We start from the raw sequence: 21,201 nt of genomic DNA on the forward strand, positions 1-21,201 counted from the left end.
TATTGAGTGAGCATGTGTACTGTGTGGTCATCTCATTGAAAGTGACTGTGTGAGTAGAGCAACAAATCTGTATCTAATTTTGCATTGAACTTGAACATTCCTCCATGGAAACTATATGGATGATTTTGGAAGGCTTTTGGGGATGATGCATTGAGTGCAGTACAAATAAAAGTGGGGTACAAATGCTTCAAAGATGGTCAAGTATCTGTTAAAAGTGATTCACATTCTGGATGGTGTGCAATAAGTGGAACAGCTGAGAATGTTGAATGTAGAGGTTGCTATCAACAAAGATTGGCAACTGACAGTGCAAGAACTGGAAGCTGATCTGGGGATTCCAAAAACTACTATGTTTGAAATTTCAATGCAGGATATTGGCATGAAATGTGTCATGGCAAAATTGGTTCCATAGTTTCTGCTACTAGAGCGGAAGGAACATTGCGCTGCAATTGTCAACAACTTGATTCAAAACACTACCAATAAACCAGATATGGTATCCTGTGACTTCTGGCTTTTCCCAAATCTAAAATCACCTTTAAAAGGGAAGAGATTTCAGACTGTTGATGAGATTCAGGAAAATACAACAGGGAAGCTGATGGAGATTCCAACAAAGGATTTTGCCAAATGTTTTCAACAGTGGAAGAGATGCTAGGAGAACTGTGTGAGGTCCCAAGGTGACTACTTTGAAGGGGACTGAGGTGTCATTGTCCTATGCACGATGTTTCTTGTATCTTCTATCTTCTTCAGTAAATGTATCTACTTTTCATAGTGCATGGCTAGATACTTTATGGACAGACCCCCCTGTAAATTTTTGTTTTCTAGGGTGACTTTGCTAGATCACATGGTAAGTATGTTTAATTTTATAAAAACTGCCAAACTGTTTTCCAAAGTGGCTGTGCCATTTTGTATTCCCATGAGCAAATTATGAGAATTCCAATTGTTCTGCTTCCTTGCCACTACTTGATATTGTGTTTTGAATTTTAGCCATTTCGTGATGTATAATTATATATCACTATGACTTTAATTTGCCTTTCTTTAGTGATTCAAAATACTCTTGAGCTTCTTCTCATGTGCTTATTTAACATGTATATTTTTTTGGTGAAATATGCATTCTAGTATTTTACCTTTTAAAATAGCAGATTATTTGTCTTCTTAATTTTGAATTTTAAGACTTCTTTATATATTATGAATGTAATTCATCTATCAGATGTAAGTTTTGCAAATATTTCTTCCAATATGTAGTATGTCTATTAATTTTCTTAGTATTTTTTTAAAGGCAGAAGTTTTAACTTCTGAAAAATTTCACACTATCAATTTTTCTTCTTTATGGTTTGTGTGTGGTTATTTTTTTTTGGTCCTATATGCCTAATTTAAGATCAAAAAGATTTTGTATTGTTTTATTTTAGACATTTAATAGTCTTAGTCATTACATTTTTTGTCTCTAATACACTTCAAGCTAATTTTTGTATACAGTGCAAGTTACTTTTTTTCTTTGCTAAATTTTCTATCACTTTTTGACTCTAAAAGGCTATTTCCACTTAACAGGCTTATCCCCATAGAAATATCTTGGTCTCATCAATGAAAATCAATTGATAATATATGTGCAGGTCTAATTCTGTTCTATTGATCTCTGTGACTATCCTTATGCCAACACCATACTGCCTGATTGTTATAACTTTGGAATAGATTTTGAAATCACAAATTGTAATATCTCTAAACTATTTGTATTTTAAAAATTGTTTAGTCTATTTTACATATTTTGCATTTTCATATAGATTTTAGAGCCAGCTTATAAAGTTCTGAATTCTCTCTGGAATTTTGCATGTGATTGTGTTAAGTCTATAGGTCAGTTTGGAGAGAAATGTCATTTTAATAACACTGGGCCTTCTGACCCGTGTTCACAGGATAGCTCTTCATTGACTCCAGTCATCTTTACCATCTCTTAGCAATGTTTTATAGTTTTCAGTGTATAAATTTCACACATAGTTTGGTAGATTTATTCCTGAATATTTCATATTTTGAAACTATTTTAAATAGTTTAAAAAGATTTCAATTTCCAGCTGATTATTGCTACCATTCAGAAACTCAAATAATTTTTGTACATTGACCCTTGTGTGTTAGTTACCTAGGGCTGCAGTAATGAACTACCACAAGCTGGATGACTTCATAGAATAGAAATTTGGTCTCTCACATTTCTGAAGGCTGAAAGTCCAAATCAAAGTGCTGGCAGGACTGTTCCCTTCCAGAGGCTCTGAGGAGAATGTGTGCCATGCTTCTCTCCAGTTTATGGTGGTTGCCTGCAATCCTTGGCATTCCTTGGCTATAGCTGCATTACTAAAATTTCTGTTTACACTGTCACCTTGATTTCTTCCTTTCTGTGAGTCTCTGTGTCCAAATTTCTCCACCTTTTTAAGGACACCAATTACTGGATTTAGGACTCAACCTAATCTCAGATGTTCTCATCTGAACTCGATTACATCTGAAAAACACTATTTCCAAATAAGGTCACATTCACAGCTACAAAACATATATTTTTAGGAGACAGAATCCAACCCACAATACATTGTGTCCTGCACTCTTGCTAAATTTACTTACTAGTTCCACTACCTCTTTTTTTGTAAACTCTTTTGTGTTTTCTATATAGATGTTAAGTCCATTTACTTTTGATAAAACATCAGAGACACATCCAAACAAAAGTCCTTTATGTTAACCACTGCTTTGGTGCAGTCGCCATGGGATTCAGCACCCCCACCCCAGCCCCCGCCCCCACACCTTTAAATTGTTTCTGTTGGTTGTAATCTTGACAAATAACCCTGAGGTTATTTTTTAAGATTCTCTTCACACAAGGCATTATTCAAATTATCACATGTTTTTCCAACTGTTTAGCAGAATAAGGAGCTAAGATGAGGCGAATGTGGCACCTGCTTCAGTTGCAAAATTTAAGAAGGCACCAAAAATCTCAGTAATCAAGATAAATATCTTGATGTGATGTTTTTAATAAAAATTGACACTAAAATCAACAATGAAAAAAATATCCACATTTTATTTTTTTAAATTTTTTTAAAATTTTATTTATTTATTTTTTAGAGAGAGGGGAAGGGAAGGAGAAAGAGAGGGAGAGAAACATCAGTGTGTGGTTGCTCCTAATATGCCCCCAACTGGGGACTTGGCCTGCAACCCAGGCATGTGCCCTGACTGGGAATCGACCTGGCAGCCCTTTGGTTTGCAGGCCCGCACTCAATCCACTGAGCTATACCAGTCAGGGCCAAAATATCCAAATTTTAAACAAAGATAAGATACTACTGTTACAGGGTTCAACCAAGAGGGGGACCCCAAATGGGCATTTGAAATGGGGTCCAGAACTCAAGGTGTCTAGGAGATTTTAGGATGTCTTCACCACCCCCCCCCCCCCCGGGTGTGGGTTGGGGGAAGGGACAAATGAGAGCTGTTTTGCATAGCAACAGCCTTGTAGCTAACCTCTGGAGTGGTCATTTAACATATCTATAGCCTTTGGCTGGTCGCTTAAATATGTTAAATAGCTGTGGCCATGCTCTGAGCCAGGGGAATGGAAGTAACTTCCCCACCAAGATGTGACTGGGGCCAGGTCCCCCGAGCTACAGAGCCTGAGTGGGAGCTTGGAGAAGATTGGCTCCAGGACATGGGGCCACACCTGCCCAGACTCATGATGGCAGTCCAGTAAAGCTGGAAGGGTATGAGTTCTGGCATGTGAGGCCACGAGTGTGGAAGGAGTCGGAAATGGGGCTGCAGAGGAAGATTGGCGTGGGGATTTAAACTGACATGCAGCAGCCATTGGGGGGAGAACCATGTGGCTGTGGAAGTGCGGAGAGGATCACAGCCATTGGAGAGAGAACCATGCGGCCTTGACTGAGTGGGGACTCCCATGGCCCTGGGAGAGAGGACCTTGTGGCTTTGGCAGAGTGCGGACCCCCGCAGCTTTAGAAGGGGGAACCACCACCTGGTTTTAGCAAAGATCCTGGCGACTCAGCTGAGGGTGCCGGGAACCCAGGGAGGTCTCCCAGTCAAGATGGAGTACTAACTGGGAATAACCAGAGGACTGCCTGAGCCATGGACTTCTATTTCCTTTCCTGAGATATGGTACTCTGGACTGGGCAAAGGGGGAAGGAAGGAAGGATGGTGTCTGTTTGTGGGTGTTTTAAGGGACTTTAGGATTTTTTGATGAAGACATTAGGTCACTACTTTAAGTCTGTATAGCATTAAATAAACATTTCCTTTCCTTTTCACGAATCTCTAGCATTGAGAGACGTCTTTCCTCTGGCGGTGGACATAACGGACCTGGGGCCTTTTTTTTCAATAATCATCTATTGTCCCAGCCCCCCCCCCTTTTTTGTCCTGTAACACTACCATGTACTCACATGACCCTGCCTCATTTATGTCACTTTAATTCTGGCCCCGAGGTTTAGATCACAATAAACTAGTCTTCCCCAATGTAAATGATTACAGCTCGACCAGTTATAGGTGCCTACTTTGGTTTCAGGGACCAACTTTGCTGAACATAATACATGTTTGTTTTCTCTTTCTATATTCACCCGATTGAATCCTGTAGTTCAGTTGTTTCTTAGTGTTCTGTTCTGGAAGGAAACTGTCTATTTTGATGGGTTTCATGCGCAAACCTGATTTCAGTTCAAAGCTACATCAGCAAAGTCTTTGGGATGCCTTAAGATTACAAAAGGGGGGACTTCAAAAACCCCAGAATTACCTTCTGAAGGGCAGTCCCCTTGAACTAAAAGCTTCTCCCACTAAGTGAGTGTACTAGGACCCCATTTGTATCAGTTCACCAGCTGGCGTTGTTGTTTTCAGAGGCTGCATTCAGCTTCGGTAATTTTTTAAAGACTCTTTCAGAGCTCTTTGCCCATTTCATGATGAGTGATTTACAAGAGCATCTGCCCATATCACACTGAGCATTCAACAGTTTTTGACCAAAAATGGCATGACCCGCATGTCCCACCTTCCTTATTCACTCCATCTCATCCCCAGCAACTATTTTTGTTTTCCTGAATGAAAAAAGTCCTCAAAGGGGAACTATTTGCTGATGTGGAAGAGGTGAAACAAAAATAGCAGAAACACCAAAGGCATCAAAATTGAGTCCAAAAACTGTTTTGAGTAGTGGAAAAAAAATCTCAATAGGTGTATTGCATCAAATGGAGAGTACTCCGAAAGTGACTAAAGTTTAAATATATAAGAATAAATACACTATTTTTTATAAATAAATTCAATTTGAGGGGCCCCCTCATATATGTCAAATTAACAAGCTACCCCCTTGTCCCATTTCTACCCTACCCTACATGTATCCTGTCTCACAACCATGTGATTGTGCCCCAGGTGGACAGCTGATTCAAACTGCTCCTGCTGCATTTTCTTGCCTTCTAATTTAGAATCTGGTTTCAAAAACAATGTATTAAACATTGGGGGGAGCATTAAGTCCAGTATGTAAATTGTTGTGTACTCAAATCCTAGCAGGTAGTCTGAAAAGCAGAGAAAGCTGGTGAGCAAAGGCAGACAACAGAGAACAGAGAAACAGAGATGCTGAGTCCAGCCCAGGGTCCTAATAGCTTTCCAGTCCATGCTTCCAACCCCTTCCTAGACCCAGCTCTATCCTGTTCTTCAAAGTCTATTAATACAACATCATTCTTTAACAAAGACTGACGACCCTACTTTTTAAAAAAGATACCTCCAATTTGTTTCCGTTAATTATGATTGAAGAAACTTGGCAAACGTGTTTTCTCTAGTTTCCAAATTAGATACTTCATCCCCATGGTATACGTTAAGAAAACCTGCCCAAACTGCTCTTTCCAGCTCTGTTCCTAGTTAATGTAATCTTTTCCTGTAGTAATGCAGAGACTCCTTTCTCTCTTTCAGCTTTCCCTTTTCTTATTTCTTTTATACATTTCCTTGATATTCCTCACATCCACTGCATTTACATTGTTCCTAAGTTTTCTATCATATTCTGCTTCTTCTCCACATGCTTTTGTGTTGGGAACTGCCCTTCCTGGTATCAGAAGCTGTATAGGTTTGGTGGCTACATTTAGAAATGATCTCAATAGTAAAAATCTAGAATGATTTGTAAGCTCATCTTTTATTTTAGAATATCCAATAAACCAATGTCACTCATGAGATTTCAGCTTAGAATTGGGCTTAGAGGTATTTCTTTGTCATCCTCATGAAACTGTCTGAAATGCTTTCCTCTAGACCTCTGGGACTTTGTAGTGATGCCCTCCCAGGGGCAGTGTCTATACATGTGCCAATGAAAGTTTTTCTGCCCCTTAGGGACAGGAGATATTTTGTGTGGCATTACATTGGGAATGAGGCTTAGAACTAAATTTTCTCTCTTCCATCTCAGCCTAATATTAGAGGCATCAATTGTAATGAAAGACTGTGGGCTATGGGAGTAAGACTGGTGTTGAGTTTGAATTCTGGTTCCTTCATTTACTAGCTTTGTGACTTTGGGCAAGCTACTTAAGTTCCTCAAATCTCAGTTTCTTCATTTATAAGGGGAGACAGTATTAGGCAAAGCACAAGGTTATTTAAAAGTTGTGTGTAGTAAGCTAATCATGGTTTCTCAAACAGGGCAGCCTAAATAAATGTGAACTTCCCTTCTTTTGTTAGATGAATGGTGTTCTATAAGGTACTTATGTTGATTGAGTGTCAGTTTCCTCATTGGGAAAAATAATACGTATCCACAGGGTTGTTGTGTGAACTAAATTAGTTATATTCATGTAAAGTACACAGTTATTTAGAAAATATTAGATTACTTCCTTTTATTCTTCCCAGTAAGGCACTGGGAAATGCCTAACTGTATTTTATTTTATTTATTTTTTTTGGTTGTTATTTTATTTTTTTGTAATATTTTTATTTTATTTATTTTTAAAATAATTTTATTTTAATTATTGTTCGAGTACAATTTTCTTTTTTTGTTTTTTTCTTTTTTTTATTATATTTTAATCATTGTTCAAATACAGTTTTCTCCTTTTTAATCCCAATCCATTCCCCCCTCCCACCCTCCCCACTTCCCTCCCATTACCACCCTCCCCTTAGTTTATGACCATGTGCCCTTTAAGTTTGTTCCTGTGACTCCTTCCCACTGACCCCTTAAATTCCCTCTTCTCTCCCCTCTGGTCACCGTGAGCTTGTCCTCTATTTCAGTGTCTTTGGTTATATTTTGCTTGCTTCTTTGTTTTGTTATTTAGGTTCCTGTTAAAGGTGAGATCACAAGGTATTTGTCTTTCACTGCCTGGCTTGTTTCGCTATGCATAATGTTTTCCAGCTCCATCCACGCTGTTGCAAAGGGTAGGAGCTCCTTCTTTCTTTCTGCTGCATAGAATTCCATTGTGTAAATGTACCATAGTTTTTTGATCCATTCATTTACTGATGGGCATCTTGGTTGCTTCCAGCATCTAGCTATTGTAAATTGTGCTGCTGTGAACATTGGGATGCATAGGTTCTTTTGAATTGGTGTTTTAGTATTCTTAGGATAGAGTCCCAGCAGTGGAATTGCTGGGTCAAAAGGCAGATCCATTTTTATTTTTCTGAGGAAGTTCCATACTGCTTTCCATAGTGGTTGTACCAGTCTGCAGTCCCACCAGCAGTACACTAGGGTCCCCTTTTCTCCACAACCTCTCCAACACTTGTTGTTTGTTGCTTTGTTTATGATGGCCATTCTGACTGGTGTGAAGTGGTACCTCATTGTGGTTTTAATTTGCATCTCTCTGATAGCTAGTGATATTGAACATCGTTTCATGTGTCTTTGGATTTTCTGTATGTCCTCCTTGGAGAAGTGTCTGTTCAAGTCCTTTGCCCACTTTTTAATTGGATTCCTTGTCTTCTTAGAGTGCAGTCGTGTAAGTTCTTTATATATTTTGGAGATTAAACCCTTGTCTGAGGTATCATTGGCAAATATGTTTTCCCATACAGTTGGTTCTCTTTTAATTTTGATAGTGTTTTCTTTAGCTGTGCGGAAGCTTTTAATTTTGATGAGGTCCCATTTGTTTATTCTTTCCTTTATGTCCCTTGCTCTAGGGGACACGTCAGTAAAAAAGTTTCTTGGTGAAATATCTGAGATTTTCCTACCTACGTTCTCCTCTAGGACTTTAATGGTGTCACGTTTTATATTTAAGTCTTTTATCCACCTTGAATTTATTTTTGTATATAGTGTAAGTTGGTGCTCAAGTTTCATTTTATTGCACGTGGCTGTCCAGTTCTCCCAACACCATTTGTTGAAGAGGCTATTTTTATCCCATTTAATGTTGCCGCCTCCTTTGTCAAATATTAATTGACCATAGAGACTTGGGGTTATTTCTGGGCTCTCTATTCTGTTCCATTGGTCTATGTGCCTGTTTTTATGCCAGTACCAGGCTGTTTTGATTACAGTGGCCTTGTAGTATAGTTTAGTGTCGGGTATTGTAATCCCTCCTACTTTACTCTTCTTTCTCAAAATTGCAGCAGCTATTCAGGGTCGTTTATAATTCCATATAAATTTTTGAAGTGTTTGTTCTATGTCTGTGAAATATGCCATTGGTACTTTAATAGGAATTGCATTGAATGTGTAAATTGCTTTGGGTAGTATGGACATTTTAATGATATTAATTCTTCCAATCCATGAATACGGTATATGTTTCCATTTGTTTGTGTCTTCCTTGATTTCTTTCTTCAGTGTTGTGTAGTTTTCTGAATACAGGTCTTTTACCTCTTTGGTTAGGTTTATTCCTAGATATTTTATTTTTCTTTTTGCTATTTCGAATGGGATTTTTTCCTTGATCTCTGTTTCTGCTGTTTCATTGTTGGTGTACAGAAATGCCTTTGATTTCTGGATATTGACTTTGTATCCCGCTGTTTTGCCAAATTCATTTATTAGGTCAAGCAGTTTTTTGGTAGAGTCTATAGGATTTTCTATGTATACTATCATGTCATCTGCAAACAGTGACAGTTTTGTTTCCTCCTTTCCGATTTGAATGCCTTTTATTTCTTTTTCTTGTCTGATTGCTGTGGCTAAAACTTCCAGTACTATATCAAACAGAAGTGGTGAAAATGGACAGCCTTGTCTTGTTCCTGATCTAAGTGGAAAAGATTTTAATTTTTGCCTGTTGAGTATGATGCTGGCTGTAGGTCTCTCATATATGGCCTTTATGATGTTGAGGAATGCTCCCTCTATTCCCACTTTGCTGAGTGTTTTTATCATGAATGGGTGCTGTACCTTGTCAAATGCTTTTTCTGCATCAATTGATATGATCATGTGGTTTTTGTCTTTGCTTTTGTTTATGTGATGTATTACATTTACTGACTTGCAAATATTAAACCATCCTTGCATCCCTGGAATGAATCCCACTTGGGCATGGTGCATGATCTTTTTAATGTATTGTTGGATGCGGTTTGCCAGTATTTTGTTGAGGATTTTAGCGTCAATGTTCATCAGTGATATTGGCCTGAAGTTTTCTTTCTTTGTTGTGTCTTTATCTGGTTTTGGAATTAGGATGATGTTGGCCTCATAAAAAGACTTTGGGAGTCTTCCATCTTTTTGGATTTTTTGTAATAGTCTGTGAAGGATAGGGGTTAGCTCTTCCTTAAATGCTTTGTAGAATTCTCCTGTGAAACCATCTGGTCCCGGGCTTTTGTGTGTTGGGAGTTTTTTTGATTACTGCTTCAATTTCTTTTGTTGTTATTGGTCTGTTCAGGCTTTCTGCTTCTTTTTCATTGAGTTTTGGAAGATTATCTTTTTCTAGAAAGTTGTCCATTTCACCTAGGTTTTCAAATTTCTTGGCATACAGTTCTTTGTAGTAATTTCATACAATCCTTTGTATTTCTGTGGTATCTGTTGTAATCTCTCCTCTTTCATTTCTGATTGTGTTTATTTGGGTTTTCTCTCTTTTTTTCTTGATGAGTCTGCTTAAAGGCTTGTCAATTTTGTTTATCTTTTCAAAGAACCAGCTCTTGGATTCATTGATCCTTAGAATTGTGCTTTTAGTCTCTTTGTCATTTAATTCTGCTCTGATCTTGGTTATTTCCTTCCTTCTGCTTGCTCTGGGTTGCCTTTGTTGCTGTTCCTCGACTTCTTGTAGACGTAGGGTTAGGTTGTTTGTTTGGAATATTTCTAACCTTTTTAGGTGGGCCTGTATCGCTATGAACTTCCCTCTCAGGAGTGCCTTGGCTGTGTCCCATAAGTTTTGGGTTGTTGTGAGTTCGTTTTCCTTTGTTTCCAGAAACCTTTTGATTTCTTCCCTAATATCATTCTTGACCCATTCATTGTTTAATAGCATGCTATTTAATCTCCATGATTTTGAGTGTTTTTGTTTTTATTTCCTTCGGGTTGGTTTCTAGCTTCAGTCCCTTGTGGTCTGAGAAAATGCTTGGTATGATTTCAATTTTCTTGAAATTCTTGAGGCTTGTTTTGTGACCTATCATGTGGTCTATCTTTGAGAATGTCCCGTGTACATTTGAAAAGAATGTATATTTAGCTTCTTTGGATGGAGGGCTCTGTGTATATCAGTAAAGTCCAGTTCATCAAGGGTATTGTTCAATGCCACAATATCTTTGTTGATATTTTGTTTGGAAGATCTGTCCATTTTTGATAGTGGGGTGTTAAAATCTCCCACTATAATTGTGTTGCTGTCCATTTCTTTCTTGAAGTCCTCTAAGATTTTCTTTATGTATTTCGGCGCTCCTATGTTGGGTGCATATATATTTACAGTATTTATGTCTTCTTGATGTATTCTTCCCTTGAGTATTATGAAGTGACCTTCTGGGTCTCTCTTTATGGACTTTTTTTGGAAATCTATTTTGTCTGATATGAGTATTGCTACCCCAGCTTTTTTTTTCCTGTCCATTTGCTTGGAAGATTTGTTTCCAGCCCTTCACTTTCAGCCTGTGTAGGTCTTTTATCCTGAGGTGGGTGTCTTGTAGACAGAAGATATGTGGGTCATTTTTTCTTATCCAAACAGCTATTCTATGTCTTTTGATTGGAGCATTTAATCCATTTACGTTTAAGGTTATTATTGATAGGTACTTATTCATTGTCTTTTATGTACGTGAGTTCCTCTCTCTCTCTCTCTCTCTCTCTTTTCCCTCCCTTCCTTAAAGCAGTCCTTTTAGAATCTCTTGCAGAGCTGGTTTGGTGGAGGTGTATTCTTTTAGACTTCTTTTGTCTGGGAAGCTTCTTATTTGGCCTTCTGTCTTGATCGAGAGCCTTGCTGGATATAGTAGCCTTGGTTGCAGCCCTTTGGTTCTCATTACCTGGAGTATTTCTTGCCATTCTCTTCTGTCTTGAAGTGTTTCCATTGAGAAGTCAGCTGTTAGCCTTATTGGGGCACCCTTGTATGTTACTTCCTTTTTCTCCCTTGCTGCCTTTAAGATTCTCTCTTTATCTTGAAATTTTGCCATTTTAATTATGATGTGTCTTGAGGTGGGCCTCTTTGGGTTCCTCTTGATTGGGACTCTCTGTGTTTCCTGGATTTGTGTGACTTTTTCTCTCATCAAATTAGGGAAGTTCTCCTTCATTACTTGTTCAACTAGGTTTTTGATCCCTTGTTTTTCTTCTTCTCCTTCTGGTATCCCTATTATATGGATATTATTACGTTTCATATTGTCTTGCATTTCTCTTAATCCCTCTTCATTCTTTCTGAGCCTCTTTTCCTTTTCTTGCTCTTTCTGGATGCTGTTTTCTACTTTGTCCTCCAGCTCGCTAATCCGATCTTCTGCTTCATCAAGCCTGCTTTTCATTCCTTGTACTGTGTTCTTCAGTTCAGAAATTGTATTCTTCATTTCCTCTTGACCTTTGTTGAGAGTTTCTATTTCCTTTTTCATGTTTATATAGTTTTCAGTGAGATTGATGTAGTTTCCTTCTAATTTCTGAAAGCTCATTGTGAGTTCATTGAACTTCCTGGTAATCGTTGTTTTGAACTCACTATCTGATAGTTGAGTTGCCTCTATTTCATTTAGCATTTTTCCTGAGGCTTCCTCCTTTCCCTTCAATTGGGGGTTGTTTCTTTGTTTTCTCATTGTTCGTGGGTTTCTTCTTTTTTTCTTCTTGTTTGTTAATTTGATCTGTTTTAATTCCCTTTAATTATGGTGTGAACTTCTATGGTAGAATATTTGTGAGATTCAGTGGTGCAATCTCCTTCATGTATCCTGGTGCTCACAGCTTCCCCCTATTCTTTTTTGTGATCAGTTGGAGGAGTAAGGCAAAATGGTTTAAAACAGCAAGACAGCATACTATGATATTTACTTTAGCAGCCAGTAGAGAAGAGATGGGTTATCCTTTGGCTCCTTATAGTGTTAACCGTGTTCCTCCACCCCACTATCCACGTTTTAGAAAGGATGGAAAGAAGGTGAGACTCTTATTGGGGACGAGAGGATTGTTAGTTGGATCTAGAAAGCTGTGAGGCTGTCGGAGGTCAGATTCTAAGGTAGGATTGGACTAAAGATTAGTATATATGAGTCGTGAGTAAAAGAATAGAGACAACCCCCACAATAGTATAGTTCCGAAAATTGCAAAGTGGGCTGAGATCAGGTAGGGGTATTGAGAAGCAATTACAATTGTATAGACTAGGTCTTACTAGTAGTAATAGTAAAGTGACAGTCTTGTGGCAGATTCGATGAGGTCTAGATAACAAGAATAAAGAGTATAGAACCTTGAGAGGTGTATTAAAGGAACACAGATGAAGGACAGTAACTTCTCAACACCATGTGACTGAGATACCAGGGGGAACCTATCAAATGACAGTATAACCAGCCAAGCAAAGAAGATTATACAGAAAGAAAAAGAATACCAAAATATTATTAAAATAAAAAATGTTGGAAGAGTGAGAAAAGGATAATACAAGTTTACAGTAACTTGCAAGATTAAAAAAAAAAAAAGGAAAGAGAAGCAGAAGATGTAGTGCAGGAGAGATAAATTTGGAGTGGAAAGAATAATATTAGGATGAATGGAAGAGAAATATAAGGGATTGCGAGATAAAAGTAATAGGAATTGAAAAATAAAATGTCACGTGAAACACAAGATAAAATCAATCAACCAACAATAGCCAGAGAAACCTAACAAAGCCAAAAAAAAAATAAAAAAAAAACAGACAAAGAAACAAACAAAAACAAAAACAAAAAACCTCTTGTTGGTTTCTAAGTGGCCAGACCAGTTTTTCTGATCTTGCTGGCTTCAATTGGCTGAGGGACCTTTGAAATCCTTCTCTCTCTCCCAGCCAGACCTCAGCTGGTTTGTCAGGAAGCCTGGGCGCTGCCGCACACACCGGCTCTCTGGATCTCACTCCCACGTTCTTCCAGACTCCGAGGTCCTGCATGTTTCCAGCTCTATGATCCCAGGAGGCACCCGCAACGTTTTTGGATTCATTGCACCGTCCCTGGGGATCATAAAAGGGCGCGCCCCTCCCCCAAACTTTTGAGATTTGGGGTCTAGGATCGCCCTAAGTGCCTCGCCACATCCCTTCCAGCATCAAAGCGCACGAGAGTCAGTCATCCTGTTGGGGCACGCGCCAAGCCATTTCCAGGTCTGTGTTCCCTGCTGAACCACACTGCGCCCAGGTGTGGGCGCCTTTTCCTGCTCCCGGGGTCGGGCTGGCTGGAAATCTCTGAGCCACTACTGTAGAAACGCACCAAGTGCCACGTCCCTCCCGGGATCGCAGCACGAGATTCAGGCCTCCCTATGGGGTGCGAGCGGAGCGGAGCGCTGCCCGGCTCTGTGCTCTCCACCAATCTGCACTTCCACCAGGCTAGGGTTACAGGCGCCCTTCCAGGCTGCCCCGGGTCCTGTCGGCTAGTGTCCCTCACTCCTCCCAGGCCTCTGGGCGGGTGTTCACCGTCCCTGGGCTATTTTTTCCCAGTCCAACTGTCCAATCTGTTCCTTTTAGCAACGTTCTCCCCTGGAGTTGCTCACCCCCAGTATTCCGGGGAGGGAACAGCGACTTCTCTCTCCCGGGCACCCTGGGGCAGACCCCGGAGCACCCCGGGTGGACCTTGGGTCTGCACACCCCTAGACCCCGTGCTGATCCCTAGGCCCCCTCTGTCCTGTAGCAGACTTCTTACTGTCTGGTTTTCCAGTGAGTGCAATAATTTTTGATGTCCTGCTTTCAAAAGTGATTCGGTAACCTAGTCCACTTGCTGTTTCTCCACTGATCCACGAGTTTCTCTCCTCTTCACAGAAGCCGAGAAAAATGCTGCCTAGAGTAAAGCCGCCATCTTAGACCCCCCCCAAGTGTATTTTAAATCTGTTAAAACTTCTAGTCAACCTGAAGGCTCTTGTTAGACTATAGGAGACCTAGGAAGATATGAACATGGAGGGATATTATTGCTTTGCTCATTTGCATGATTCAATGCTGCTCAACAGCAAGGTTATTAGAGGAAATTGCATTTTATTTATGTGACATGTGCATGCCCCAGCCCCTGCTCTCAGATTTGCCTTGAGGGTCTTTCATCATGGAGCATTTATTATTTTTATTTATTATTTTTATTTACTAATGAGAGAGATAGGATGAGAGAGAGAAACATCCTTTTGTTCAACTTATGTATGCATTCATTGTTTGTTTGTTTTTTTGTATGTGCCCTGACCAGGGATCAAACCCTCAGTCTAGGTGTATTGGGATGACACTTAACCGCCTGAGCCATCCAATGAGGACCCAGCATGGTGCATTTAGCCTATTAGAAATGATTAATGCTTAAAGAGCACTCACTGGTTATTTGTGGGTGTCCACATTTTCTGATTGGTACAAGAATTAGCTAATCCTCATCCATTTATTAGAAGTAGTTCATTTACATATAAGGCAGTAACTGACTTTGTCTAAATCAAGATTTCTTTCTCAACCCTATAAATGACATTATTTCTTCCTCCTTCTGTTCTCTACTTTCCACCCCAAATAGATCAATGGTAGTCCATTTTCTTCAAATGCCAAGAAAATTAATCTCCTGAAATTAAAAACTACAACAAAAACTACTTGTATTTCTTTGGAAACACATAGCTCTAGTAATGAGGGAACTGCTAGAATGTCAGTGAGTATGTTTTTATAATGGTGTGAGTTGGGGATGAGGCCAGTGGAGGCAGGTGTTTCTAACAGGTTTATCACACTGAGGCGATAGTGTTACAAAGCCAGGATGGGTTAGTGAATGGATGGCTCTCACCAAACTCTGCCACTACTATGGCAGTTGACTTTACCTACTTGCCTTTATTCAAATGCCTCCCCATTTGAATTTCTGTGGCTGTGTCAGGAATAGAAGATGCTAAATAATTTACTAGAAAAAGAGGAGGCAGAGCAGAGGTCATGGGAGATGGAGTAGGGTTGGGAATTTCCATATAAGAGACTTTGCAAATCTGGAAACAATTTATTGCTCAACCTCCCACTCCCTTGATGGATCACAGTTGGCAACAATGTTATTGCAAAAATAAATAGATAATAAAAGAAATTTAAAAATCCTTATTTCTTAGGAAAAATAGTGAGACAAATACAGGACATTCATTACAGCAGTGGGAAAGAAAAGAAGGTAAAATATACTTGGCAAGAATTCAGAGACAAAAATTGTCTTTACTGGAATGACATTGAATTAAAAACTCAAATGAGACAGTGGCATCTTCTTTGGTAGAGAGATTATACACAACAACAACAACAACAACAACAACACAACAAAACAGCTTCCATGCAGCCACTATGGCACCTGCATGATGCTGACCCTTCTCTCTAGACTTGACTGGCAGCACAACCCCCAGCCTATACTGTTATCAGAAGGGACAGTGTGTGCCTAAATGAGAAATAAGGCTTCACTGGAGACAAGCAATCAAAGGCTTGTCAGTACTTTTCCAGAACAGAAGGGAAACTCATGCTTCAGAAAAGGTGATTAATAATCATACAAAAAGAATATGGTTGTGTTACTGGAAGAACACCAGTCTGGAAATAGGTTTTTCCTCAGTGTTGATGGAAAGGAATTTCATGGACACATGTGTAGGAGGATTTGAGTGATGGCAGCAAGATTTTTTAGTGTTCTTGAAAAGGCTGCCATGTTTGACCCAGCACTTTCCAGTTGATCTAGCAGCAGAAGCTTGTTGATGTTGTCCATCTGCCCCCAAATTCACCACGCCCGATGTCTCATCCATGACCAGGTGCTTCAGCTTTGTCTTGCTGTGGGAGAAGCCCAGCTTCTGGGGCCACAGGCCTGCACCTTGTCCACCAGAACCAGGAGGACCAGGGCCCACAGTGCCATGCTATTACTTGGCACAGTCTCTGTTCCCCAGTTATGCTCTGGCCCACACCTCTGCTGAAAAGAACCTGAGGTTTTTGTCAAGCTTCCCTATATTTCCTTGGTCTTGAGAGAAAGCAGGCTTTCTTTCAAACTATGCAATCTCTTTCCTGGATCTTCCTGGAGCTATGCTGGTGCCTCTCCCTAACCCTTTTCCTATCCATTCTCTGCCCTAGGTTTATCTGCTCCCCTGTATGGTGGCCATTTTTGCTGCTAGTGCACATGCACTCAGTAGAAGGACCATTTCCCCTCACCATTTCTCCTTAATTCCATTAATCTGGGGGAAGGGGTTGTTGTTCCTTGGGGCGACTGGAAAGCTGGTCTTTCCTGCCCACTTGGATGTTAATTCACTTGATGGAGTGATTCTATTATGCCCAGGAGTGTCTGAGACTGTCGTTTCCCAATGAAATCAGGTCAGCAGTTTTCCCCTTTCTCTTCTGTTAATACCTAGCCAGCTCCCTACACTAACAGCTGCACAAATGCCAGATTCTGATCAGATAAAGCAATTTAAGAAATTTCTTGGAAACTGTAAAAAACTTACGGAAACCTGCTTCTGGACTGTGTTAAAGAATTAACAACAGAAGTAACTGGAAGAGCCACCGGTTCGGAATATTTTATACAGAAATATTTTAAAATGTTGTAGAGAATACCCATGAGATTTCAGGAACATCACATTCCGCAAAATGAAGCCCTGGTGGCTAAAGCAGGACTCCTCTGCCAGCGCCATGGAGAGGTCCTGGTGGATGGACTTTCCATGGAAGATGGCTAACAGCTGCTGCTCTGGAAATGCGGACTCATCTGACAGAGTCCCCTGAAAGCAGTAGCCACCAGCCAACTGTCTGCCGTGGCTGAGTAGCAAATGAAGCCACTGGAGAAAAAAAACTGCTATTTACCAGGAATAATCAAAATAGAAGGTCTTATTTTTCAATAAATATAGTAAGATGAACATTTGTTGAGGACTTGAGATTCAGCAGCTTAGTCACTTTTAGAAAAATAGACAATTGTTTGTTCAATTGTGACTGTTAATTTTAAAATATGTTCAATCATACACGAGATAGAAAAAATTATATTACTAGAAGTATATATATGCTATATGGTGCCATAGTATTCTTACTGGACTTGCATACATTGAAATGTTTTTCAGGCAGGATCATCCTCCAAATATTACTGTTCATTCATGTGTGCCTCAAATTGTTGGTAAATATATTACACAGTTATTTGCTTTTAAAAAAGAAGCAGGCCATTACTACCCAGTAACATGGTAAAAAAATATGTATGCAATGTGTCTTCTTGTTTACGCCTTCTCATTTTCAGAGATCTGTGTTTGATAAGGAAACAAGGCAAAATATACAGGCCACATATCCTGCTGATTCTAAACACCTCTCAGAACTTCAAGGCCACGGTCAGCATCCTGCGCCCCCGCAGGCCCCTCCGGCTGGCGCAGAGTCCCGATCCTCTGCCAGGGCCGAACACTTCTGGAGCCCAGTTACCCCGCGCTGGTGTCTGGAACACGGACTTCTGCAATGTGCCACGTTTCTCCCTCCAGGAATGGTTAAATAGGAGATTCTGAGTGAGAATGATTCCAAACTCTAATTAATCTCCAGACAGCTCACAGTAGAAGCCACACCCTTATTTTTATAAGGCATTCGCTACAGATAAAGTAGCACTGTCATGCTTTGAAACATTTCTTGTCTTTCTGTCATAACTATGCTCTCACTGGAATGCTGGAGCTTCTCATATTCATATTTGTCCTCTCTCTCTCTCTCTCTCTCTCTCTCCCATTCACAATCCCAGCACCTTCCTCCACACACATTGCCCTGTCCTTTTATCTATAAGACGACCTGAAATGACCTTTTGCTTAGCACAAGACGTGATTCAACTGATAATAACTGTGTGTGTGTGTGTGTGTGTGTGTGTGTGTGTGTGTGTGTGGAGCGGGGAGGTGGCGGGCTGGGTGGGTCTGAGGAGGGGGAAGGGGAGGGGAAGAAGAGGAGGGCATCTCAATTTAAAGACAAATGCTGCAGCGGGTTTTCACTGTGCCATGTCCTGCAATGAATTTTCCCCATGTAACCTACACAAAGGAAAAGATCTTTTCAAAGGCACACATTCTCTCTGTTTAACCAGAGACCCTCCGTGGTTGGACGCGGCTGGGAAGTAGGGGCAGGTAAAGCGTCCCCCCTTGCGCAGAGAGGGTTCCCTGCCAGAATGGGGGGTCGGCTGCCGCCAGCTGTATCTCTCTCTCTTCCCTGCATTTGCAGCTAGGAGCTCCTTCTGCAGCCAGAGCTCCTGTTGAGAGGTCGGTGAGGTTCTCTCCTAGTCTATATCTCTTCCTTTGAGGAGCCGGGGTTTTTTCCAGAGGCTTTATTGCTTTGTTGTTTTAGAAAATTAATTTACTACTCCAGAACTCCAAATGACGCCATGGCAAATCTAATTGATATCATTGATACTCTGTTTCTCTTTCTCTCTCTGGAAAAAGAACAACTGTTTAGATTCTCAGAGGAGGGCGCAGGAGTTGCCATGGCAACAGCTCTGAACCTTGCTTAGAAAAGGCTCTATTGTCGTGTGCTGCCTTGTGCAATAAAAGCCCTCTTCTTTAAAGAGACACTGCTAGCGATCTTCAGTCAGTGTGTGTGGGGGGGTGGGGGTGTGCCCTTTGACTCTCAAGGACACCATTTGGAAAGACAAAGATGGGTTTACTTGGGTGGTTCCCAGGGTATTTTTATCCAAGCTTGACTAGATGAGATGTGAAAAGAGAAAAATGGACTCAAGTCACTGGGAATCTGAGATTAGAGAATTTGTCCAAAGGCTTGTGAGATGCTACAACATACAAAGATGCCCTGTGCCTTGTAGCAGTTGCAGATAGCTTGCATATAATCTGACTGGACCTATTATGCATCTATTCTGTCACCTTTCCTCTCTTTTGCCCTAGGAAACATAAACAAGGCGTGCACTGGGCTTGGAGGGGCAAGGAACTCATCCCCCAGATCTGGGAAGAATTTCTCTTTCTAAAGGGCCTCAGGACTGAAAGTTCCACTGAGGGCATGGGGTCTGCTCCAGTCTTCTAGTTTCAAACGTTCTGGTTTCCATTGGAGAACATCAATTCCCTAAGTAATCACAGACATCTTGAATATTGCCTCTGTGCTAGGCTCTATAGATACAAGGTTATTAAAACAAACAAACAAATAACCAACCCACTCCCTCCAGAAACTTACAGACAAATGGAAAGAAACAAGTGAACAAATTCCAGGGAAAAGAAGTAACTGTTGGGTTCTGGCAGCTCCATTATAACCACCAGTGTGATCTCCATTAGTTCCTTAACTAAGAGCCATAACTGTGAAATGCCTGATGGAATGCTTTCCTCTCTCTCCACTGGTCAATATCCCTCTCCTATTAGGAAATTAGGAAATTCTTTTCCTTATTAGGAAAAGAATTGCAATTCTGGAGGAAACACATACTGAAAAACTGGCCTTGAGAATCTCATCTTTAATGAGAGCCTCAGCTCAGGTTCTTTCTAACCTGCTGCAGAGAGGGCAAGGAACTAATATAACTGAACACTTTCTTTGTACCATTTATTATGCTGATTATTTATGTTATGTCTATATTCTGTTGAGTCTTCATAGCCCTGAGACCTTTCTCACCTGATCCCTGATTTTATCTGGACTATATAATATATAAAAAGATTACAGTTGACTATTTTTTCAATGGTCCCAAGGATACTACAACCATTCTAGATGCATGGAGAGACAATGATTCATTATATACAGTGGTTGCTTTTCAGACATTAAGATTCATTCTTTCACAGAGACTGTCTTAAGAAAGTTGCAACAAATCCTGTTAGCATGGGTAGCTAGATATTAATAAAGGAAGGGAGCAAAAGAAACCAGACATCATTAAGCATAAGCAACTAGGGAGAATAAACACATTTGCTTCCCTAGGAAGTTACAGTTTCACACACTCCCTGTTGCAGAATAGGGCCAAGGCGGGTAATGATATACTATTACCAAAAGGACCCCCCACTAGGTTCGTTATGCCCTCTGCCAGAGGAAAGATGTCTGTCAATGCCAGAGATTTGTGAAAAGGAAAGGAAATGTTTATTTAAAGCTATACAGACTTAAAGTAGTGACCTAATGTCTTCATTAAAATATTACAGTCTTTTAAGATACCCACAGACCCACACGGTCCTTTCTTCTCCCTCTGCCCTTATCTGGGGTACTGTATCTCAGGAAAAGTTGCAGTCCATGATTCAGGCTCCCGGCACCATCAGCTGTCAGGATTTCCAATTAATCCAAAGCCATGTTGTTATAGAACAAACAAGGGAGGGGGGGGGGGCTGGGATGATATACTATTATTGAAAAAAAGCCCCCAGGTCCATTATGTCCGCCGCCAGGGGAAAGACGTCTCTCAATGCCAGAGATTTGTGAAAAGGAAAGGAAATGTTTATTTAATGCTATACAGACTTAAAGTAGTGACCTAATGTCTTCATCAAAATCCCAAAGTCCCTTTAAACACCCACAAACAGACACCATCCTTCCTTCCTTCCCCCTTTGCCCAGTCCAGAGTACCGTATCTCAGGAAAGGAAATAGAAGTCCATGGCTCAGGCAGTCCTCTGGTTATTCCCAGTTAGTACTCCATCTTGACTGGGAGACCTCCCTGGGTTCCCGGCACCCTCAGCTGAGTCGCCAGGATCTCTGCTAAAACCAGGTGGTGACTCCCCCTAAAGCTGTGGGGGTCCCCACTCTGGCAAAGGTATGTGGTCCTCTCTCCCCAGGCCACGGGAGTCCCCACTCTGCCAAAGCCACATGGTTCTCCCTCTCAGGGCTGTGGGAGTCTTCACTCTGCTAAAGCTGTGTGGTTCTCTCCCTCTTCAATAGCTGTGATCCTCTCTGCACTTCCACAGCTGCATGGTTCTCCCCCTATGGCTTCTGTGTCTGGGTTTAAAT

General features: G+C 40.6%; 1 protein-coding gene across 1 annotated transcript in view; it reads right to left on the minus strand.

The window, feature by feature from the left end:
• Positions 1 to 21,201, minus strand: part of LOC114510257 (ubiquitin carboxyl-terminal hydrolase isozyme L5-like) — an 86,944-nt gene that overhangs the window by 56,971 nt on the left and 8,772 nt on the right. Inside the window, 1 exon segment of the mRNA XM_036013664.1 lies at positions 16,911 to 17,128. Within this exon segment, the coding sequence (XP_035869557.1) occupies positions 16,911 to 17,128 (218 nt within the window).

The sequence above is a fragment of the Phyllostomus discolor genome, chromosome 13, assembly GCF_004126475.2.
Source record: "Phyllostomus discolor isolate MPI-MPIP mPhyDis1 chromosome 13, mPhyDis1.pri.v3, whole genome shotgun sequence".
Lineage (NCBI taxonomy): Eukaryota > Metazoa > Chordata > Mammalia > Chiroptera > Phyllostomidae > Phyllostomus > Phyllostomus discolor.